Source organism: Pristiophorus japonicus, chromosome 14 (genome assembly GCF_044704955.1).
Source record: "Pristiophorus japonicus isolate sPriJap1 chromosome 14, sPriJap1.hap1, whole genome shotgun sequence".
Taxonomy (NCBI): domain Eukaryota; kingdom Metazoa; phylum Chordata; class Chondrichthyes; family Pristiophoridae; genus Pristiophorus; species Pristiophorus japonicus.
In genome coordinates this window covers 102396814-102405472 of record NC_091990.1, presented here as the reverse complement: position 1 = coordinate 102405472, position 8659 = coordinate 102396814, and the positions used below count along the sequence as shown (strand labels likewise).

Genomic DNA, 8659 nt, shown 5'->3' with positions numbered 1-8659 from the left:
CTAGTCCTCTAGATATAAAGGCCAGCATTCCATTAGCCTTTTAAGTTATTTTCTGTACCTATTCATGACATTTAATGATCGATGTACCTGGACGCCCGCCCCCCACTAAGTCTCTTTGGACATCCACTGTTTTTAAGCATTCACTATTTAGAAAGTACCCTATTCTATCCTTTTTTAGGTCCAAAGTAGATGACCTCACAAAGTCATAGTGATAGAGGAGGTAGTTGAGATATTAGATAGGATAAAAATTAATAAGTAGGAGGCACTAGAAAGGCTGGCTGTCGATCAGTCAGCAGGACCGGATGGGATGCATCCTATGGGACTGGTGCCAGAGGATTGGAGAATTGCAAATGTTACACCCTTGTTCAAAAAAGCATGCAAGGATAAATCCAGTAGTGGGGAAGGTTTTAGAAACGATAATCTGGGACAAAGTTAACAGTCATTTGGGCAAGTGTGGATTTGATAAAGGAAAATCGTGTTTAACCAACTTGATTTGAGTTTTTTGATAAAGTAATAGAGGGTTGATGAGGGCAATGCGGTTGATGTGGTGTACATGGATTTCCAAAAGGCGTTTGACAAAGTGCCACATAATAGGCTTGCCAGCAACGAAGCCCAAAGAATAAAAGGGACAGTGGCAGCATGGATACGAAACTAGCTGAGTGACAGGAAACAGAGTAGTAGTGAACGGTTGTTTTTCAGACTGCTTGTCTTGATATATATTCATGACTTCGACCTGGGTGTACCGGGCACAATTTCAAAATGTGCAGAAGGCACAAAACTTGGAAGTACAGTGAACAGTGAAGAGAATAGTGATAGACTTCAGGAAGACATAGACAGGCTGGTGGAATGGACAGACACACAATACAGTTGAAGTTTAACACAGAAAAGTGCGAAGTGATACATTTTGGTAGGAAGAACGAGGAGAGGCAATATAAACTAAAGGGCACAATCCTAAAGGGATGCAGGAACAGAGGGACCTGGGGGTATATGTACACAAATCTTTGAAGGTGGCAGGGCAGATTGAGATACGGGATCCTGGGCTTCATAAATAGAGGCACAGAGTACAAGAGTAAGGAAGTTATGATGAACCTTTATAAAACACTGGTCCGACCACAACTGGAGTATTGTGTCCAATTCTGGGCACTGCTCTTTAGGAAGGATGTGAAGGCTTTAGAGAGGGTGCAGAAAAGATTTATGAGAATGATTCCAGGGATGAGGGACTTCAGTTACGTGGATAGACTGGAGAAGCCGGGGTTGTTCTCCTTGGGGCAGAGGAGATTTGATAGAGGTGTTCAAAATCATGAGGGGTCTAGACAGAGTAGATAGAGAGAAACTGTTCCCATTGGCAGAAAGGTCGAGAACCAGAGGACACAGGTTTAAGGTGAATGGCAGAAATACCAAAGGTGACATGAGGAAAAACATTTTTTATGCAGCGAGTGGTTAGGATTTGGAATGCACTGTCTGAGGGTGGTAGAGGCAGATTCAATCATGGCTTTCAAAAGGGAATTAGACAAGAAAAAAATTGTAGGGCTACAGGGAAAAGGGTGGGGGAGTGCAACTGGCTGAAGTGCTCTTGCAGAGAGCTGGCACGGGCTCGAAGGCCCCAATGGCCTCCTTCTGTGTTGTAACTATTCTATGATTCCAATACTGTTTTCTTGCTTACTTTAACTTTAGTAAGTTGTAGTCCTTGATTCATTATTAGTTTCATGTCAGATATATTATTATCCTCTACTGTGCAGACTGAAAATAATTATTCAATAAGTCCGCCAATTCCTTTTCCCCCCAATTGCAATATTATTCCCATCTGGTTTGAAGAACTCAAATTACCCTTTTTCTTCTAATATAATTGTAAAAACTGTGAGTTAATCTTGATAAACCCTCAGAGATAAAAGTACTTGGCGATGATGGAGGTTCCTGCTGTGCCTGGTTGCCCCAGCGTCTGCACACGGCCAATAACCAGCAACATCTGAATCTTGAAGACCCTCAGCCCGGTGACACTGCCTGACACTCTGCAAATCAAGTTAAGGATTTACTGATTGCCGATGGAGCAAAGTGTACCTTGGGGTAAGTGCACCCCACCGTGCCATTTACCAGCCCATTCTCTGCAATGTGGCTGCGAGTAGGAGGATTGTTCAGTGCCTACAGGAGGTGTTTACAGCTGAATACAGGAATCTTGCCATTAAACTCCAAGAACCCGAAACTGATTAACAATTCTTTATTAATACAATCAAGGCCACACCGTGCACAAATTTCAAAAGAATAGAAATCTGTATTGCTGCGAGGCGATTACTTTAAACATGTCGGCATTACATGGACATTATAGATAGAAAGCAGTAACAATAAGCAGAGATTGCATCAAGGTGTTGACAGAGTTCGGTCACAAAACAGCTCCTGCCATGGACAGTGAGGCACTGCTGTCAGCACTTGCCTTCAATTCCCATCTCCAAAGTAACCATATTCCTGTTGTTTCTGTAGGACTCCTAACAGCTGAAATAGGCTGGTGAATGTCAGCCCGAGGGTGATGACCACGAAAAGCACGGTCAGTACGGTGGCGGAAATGTTGAGTGATCGGGCTGTGGCTGCATAGTGCCGAGCTCCTTCGACATCTCCCACAACTTTCCGGTCTCTAGACTGAAAGAAAACAAGTGTAAATACATGGAGCAAGACTTGCAGAGCTCATTAAAAACAGAAAATACTGGAAATCTCAGCAGGTCAGGCAGCATCTGTGGAGAGAGAAAGAGAGTTAACGTTTCAGGTCAATGACCTTTCGTCAGAACTGTAAAATGTTGGAGATGTAACAGAACTGAAGCAAGTGTGGGGGCAGGGAAAGGGGGGAATGGAGGAAATAACAATAGGGAAGATCTACGACAGGGTGGAAGGCAGGAGAGATTAAATTATGAAAAGCAATGGTGGTGGAAGGAGAGAGGAGATGGTAATGGGACAAGTACCGAAACAAACCATGGGTCAAGAGGAGGTGGAATGACTGTCACAGCCACTTCCTGCTCTCGCCCCCAACTGGAACGTTTCATCAACTTTGCTTCCAATGTCCACCCTGCACTCGCCTTCACATAGAAACATAGAAAATAGGTGCAGGAGTAGGCCATTCGGCCCTTCGAGCCTGCACCGCCATTCAATAAGATCATGGCTGATCATTCACCTCAGTACCCCTTTCCTGCTTTCTCTCCATACCGCTTGATCCCTTTAGCTGTAAGGGCCACATCTAATTCCCTCCTGAATATATCCAATGAACTAGCATCAACAACTCTCTGCGGTAGGGAATTCCACAGGTTAACAACTCAGAGTGAAGAAGTTTCTCCTCATCTCAGTCCTAAATGGCTCACCCCTTATCCTTAGTCTGTGTCCCCTGGTTCTGGACTTCCCCAACATTGGGAAGATTCTTCCTGTATCTAACCTGTCCAGTCCTGTCAGAATTTTATATGTTTCTATGAGATCCACTCTCATCCTTCTAAACTCCAGTGAATAAAGGCCCAGTCGATCCAGTCTCTCCTCATATGTCAGTTCAGCCAGCCCGGGAATCAGTCTGGTGAACCTTTGCTGCACTTCCTCAATAGCAAGAACATCCTTCCTCAGATTAGGAGACCAAAACTGAACACAATATTCCAGATGAGGCCTCACCAAGGCCCTGTACAGTAAGACCTCCCTGCTCCTATACTCAAAACCCCTAGCTATGAAAGCCAACATACCATTTGCCTTCTTCCCGCTTGCTGTACTTACATGCCAATTTTCAATGACTGATGTACCATGACATCCAGGTAGCGTTGCACCTCCCCTTTTCCTAATCTGCCGCCATTCAGATAATATTCTACCTTTGTATTTTTGCCCCCAAAGTGGATAACCTCACATTTATCCACATTATACTGCATCTGCCATGCATTTGCCCACTCACCTAACTTGTCCAGTCACCCTGCAGCCTCTTAGCGTCCTCCTCAAAGCTCAGTTTAGTGTAATCTGCAAACTTGGAGATATTACACTCAATTCCTTCATCTAAAATCATTAATGTATATTGTAAATAGCTTGGGTCCCAGCACTGAGCCCTGCGGCACCCCACTAGTCACTGCCTGCCATTCTGAAAAGGACCTGTTTATCCCGACTCTCTGCTTCCTGTCTGCCAACCAGTTCTCTATCCACGTCAATGCATTACCCCCAATACCACGTGCTTTAATTTTGCACACCAATCTCTTGTGTGGGACCTTGTCAAAAGCCTTTTGAAAGACCAGTTACATCCTCAAAAAATTCCAGAAGATTTGTCAAACATGATTTCCCTTTCATAAATCCATGTTGACTTGGACCGCCACTGCTTTCCAAATGCGCTGTTATTTCATCTTTAATAATTGATTCCAACATTTTCCCCACTACCGATGTCAGGTTAACCGGTCTATAATTACTCTCTCCCTCCTTTCTTAAAAAGTGGTGTTACATTAGCTACCCTCCAGTCCATAGGAACTGATCCAGAGTCAATAGACTGTTGGAAAATGATCACCAATGCATCCACTATTTCTAGGGCCACTTCCTTAAGTATTCTGGGATGCAGACTATCAGCCCGTGGATTTATCGGCCTTCAATCCCATCAATTTCCCTAACACAATTTTCCACCTGATAAGGATATCCTTCAGTTCCTCCTTCTCACTTGACCCTCAGTCCCCTAGTATTTCCAGAAGATTATTTGTGTCTTCCTTCGTGAAGACAGAACCAAAGTATTTGTTCAACTGGTCTGCCATTTCTTTGATCCCCATTATAAATTCACCTGAATCTGACTGCAAGGGACCTACGTTTGTCTTCACTAATCTTTTTCTCTTCACATATCTATAGAAGCTTTTGCAGTCAGTTTTTATGCTCCCAGCAAGCTTCCTCTCATACTCTATTTTCCCCCCTCCTAATTAAACCCTTTGTCCTCCTCTGCTCAATTCTAAATTTCTCCCAGTCCCCAGGTTTGCTGCTTTTTCTGGACAATTTATATGCCTCTTCCTTGGATTTAACACTATCCTTAATTTCCCTTGTTAGCCACAGTTGAGCCACCTTCCCTGTTTTATTTTTACTCCAGACAGGGATGTCAATTGTTGAAGTTCATCCATGTGATCTTTAAATGTTTGCCATTGCCTATCCACCGTCAACCCTCTAAGTATCATTTGCTAGTCTATTCTAGCCAATTCACGTCTCATACCATCGAAGTTATCTTCCCTTAAGTTCAGGACCCTAGTCTCTGAATTAACTGTGTCACTCTCCATCTTAATAAAGGAATTCTACCATATTATGGTCACTCTTCCCCAAGAGGCCTCGCACAACAAGATTGCTAATTAGTCCTTCCTCATTACACATCACCCAGTCTAGGATGGCCAGCCCTCTAGTTGGTTCCTCGACATATTGGTCTAGAAAGCCATAGTTATACACTCCAGGAAATCCTCCTCCATCGTATGGCTACCAGTTTGGTTAGCCCAATCTAGATTAAAGTCGCCCATGATAACTGCTGTACCTATATTGCACGCATCCCTAATTTCTTGTTTGATGCTGTCCCCAACCTCATTACTACTGTTTGGTGGTCTGTACACAACTCCCACTAGCGTTTTCCGCTCTTTGGTATTCCGCAGCTCCACCCATACAGATGCCACATCATCCAGGCTAATGTCCCTCCTTACTATTGCATTAATTTTCTCTTTAACCAGCAACGTTACCCCACCTCCTTTTCCTTTCTATCTATCCTTCCTGAATTTTGAAAAACCCTGGATGTTGAGTTCCCAGCCTTGGTCTCCCTGGAGCCATGTCTCCATGATGCTAATTATTCATATTCATTAATTGCCTGATTACGAATACTCTTCGCATTGAGGCACAGAGCCTTTAGGCTTGTCTTTTTAAACACACTTTGTCCTTTTAGAATGTTGCTGCAATGTGGCCCTTTTTGATTTTTGCCTTGGGTTTCTCTGCCCTCCACTTTTATTTTTCTTCTTTCTATCTTTTGCTTCTGCCCCTATTTTACTTCCCTCTGTCTCCCTGCATAGGTTCCCATCCCCCTGCCATATTAGTTTAACCCCTCCCCAACAGCACTAGCAAACACTCCCCCCAGGACATTGGTTCCGGTCCTGCCCAGGTGCAGACCGTCCGGTTTGTACTGGTCCCACCTCCCCCAGAACCGGTTCCAATATCCCAGGAATTTGAATCCCTCTCTCTTGCACCATTCCTCAAGCCATGTATTCATCTAAGCTATCCTGTTATTTCTACTGTGACTAGCATGTGGCACTGGTAGCAATCCTGAGATTACTACCTTTGAGTTCTTACTTTTTAAATTTAACTCCTAACTCCCTAAATTCAGATTGCAGGACCTCATCCCGTTTTTTACCTATATCGTTGGTACCTATATGCACCACGACAACTGGCTGTTCACCCTCCCTTTTCAAAATGTCCTGCACCCACTCCGAGACATCCTTGATCCTTGCACCAAGGAGGCAACATACCATCCTGGAGTCTCGATTGCGGCCGCAGAAACGCCTATCAATCCCCTTACATTAGAGACCCCTACCACTATAACACTCCCACTCTTTTTCCTGCCATCCTGTGCAACAGAGCCACCCATGGTGCTATGAACTTGGCTGCTGCTGCCATCTGATGAGCCATCTCCCCCAACAGTACCCAAAGCGGTGTATCTGTTTTGGAGGGAGATGACCGCAAGGGACTCCTGCACTACTTTCCTACTACTGCTCTTCCTAATGGTCACCCATTCCCTATCTGCCTGTGTAATCTTTACCTGCAGTGCACATCAGGTGAATTCTTCAAGCGAGAACCAGGCCAAATACAGTAAGTTGAGAGGGGGAGTGAAGATGAAAATAAGACGGGCAGAGTGGAAATTAATGTGAAAGGTGTGGATGATGTGGAATTCCTAAAATGCATTCAGGAGAACTATTTTAGCCAGTTTATAGCAAGCCCAACAAGGGAGGCGGCAATTCTGATAAATGATACAATGATAAACCAGGAATAAAAGTTCTCAATTGGGGAAAAGCCAATTTTGATGAGCTGGGAGGTGATTTAGCCAAAGTGGACTGGAAACAGCTACTTGATGGTAAATCAGTGTCAGAGCAGTGGGAAGCATTCAAGGGGAGATCCTGATAGTTCAGGAAAAAGGATGGGGCTAACAAATCTAGAGCCCCCTGCATGTCAAGGGAAAGACAGGGTAGGATAAAGAAAAAAAAGGAAAGCTTATAACAGATACTGAGGACTCAATACTGCAGAAACCCCGGAGAGTATAGAGAGGCAAAATTAAAAATGAAATGAAATTAGGAAAGCCAAGTGAGGGCATGAAATGTTGGCAAGTAAAAACAGGAAAAACCCAAAGATGTTTTATAAATATATTAAGAACAAGAGGATAACTAAAGAAAAGTACGGCCTATTAGAGACCATAAAGGTAACCTGTTTGTGGAGGTGGGAGACGTTGGTATGGTTCTTAATGAACACTTTGCATCTGTTCTCACAAAAGAGAGGGGCAATGCAGACATTGCAATCAGGGAGGAGGTGTGTGAAATAGTAGATGAAATAAACAGTGAGAGAGGAGGTATTCAAGGGTTTAGCAGCTTTGAAAGTGGATAAATCCCCAGGCCCGGATGAAATGTATCCATTACTGTTGAGAGAAGCAAAAGAGGAAATCGCAGAGGCTCTGACCATCATTTTCCAGTCCTCTCTGGCTACAGGTGTGGTGCCGGAGGACTGGAGGACTGCTAATGTTGTACCTTTGTTTAAAAAGGGAGAAAGGGATAGACCGAGTAATTACAGGCCAGTCAACCTAACCTCAGTGGCGGGAAAATTATTGGAGAAATTCTGAGGGACAGGATATATCTTCATTTGGAAAGACACGGATTAACCAAGGACCGCCAGCACGGAATTGTTAAGGGAAAGTCATGTCTGACAAACGTCACTGAATTTTTTGAGGTGGTAACAAGGAGGGTCGATGAGGGTAATGTAGCGTATATGGATTTTAGCAATGCTTTTGATAAGGTCCCACATGGCCAACTGGCCACGAAAGTAAAAGCCCATGGGATCCAGGGCAAAGTGGCAAGTTGGATCCAAAATTGGCTCAGAGGCAGAAAGCAAAGTAATGGTTGGTGGGTGTTTTTGTGAGTGGAAGTATATTTCCAGTGGCGTTCTGCAGGGCTCAGTGCTGGGTCCCTTGCTTTTTGTTTGAAATATCAATGATTTAGACTTGAATATAGGGGGTATGATTAAGAAGTTTGCAGATGATACTAAAATCGGCTGTGTGGTTGATAATGAAGAAAGCTGCAGAGTGTAGGTAGATATCAATGCACTGATCAAGTGGGCAGAACAGTGGCAAATGGAATTCAATTTGGAGAAGTGTGAGGTAATGCATTTGGGGAGGGCTAACAAGACAAGGGAATACACATTAAATGGTGGGACACTGAGAAGTGTAGAGGAACAAAGGGACCTTGGGGTGCAGGTCCACAGATCCCTAAACACAAGAACATAAGAAATAGGAGCAGGAGTAGGCCATCTGGCCCCTCGAGCCTGCTCCGCCATTCAATATCATAGCTGATCTGATCATGGACTCAGCTCCACTTCCCTGCCCGCTCCCCATAACCCTTTATCACTCAAAAATCTGTCTATCTCCACCTTAAATATATTCAATGACCCAGCCTCCACA

At 44.1% G+C, this 8659-nt stretch overlaps 1 protein-coding gene across 1 annotated transcript in view; it reads right to left on the bottom strand.

The window, feature by feature from the left end:
* Positions 1–2201: 2201 nt before the first annotated feature.
* The window catches only part of LOC139280009 (dispanin subfamily A member 2b-like), an 11626-nt gene continuing 5168 nt past the window's right edge, over positions 2202–8659 (bottom strand). Inside the window, exon 2 of the mRNA XM_070899425.1 lies at positions 2202–2631. Within this exon, the coding sequence (XP_070755526.1) occupies positions 2431–2631 (201 nt within the window). The 3' untranslated portion in view covers positions 2202–2430. The remainder of the gene's footprint in view (positions 2632–8659) is intronic.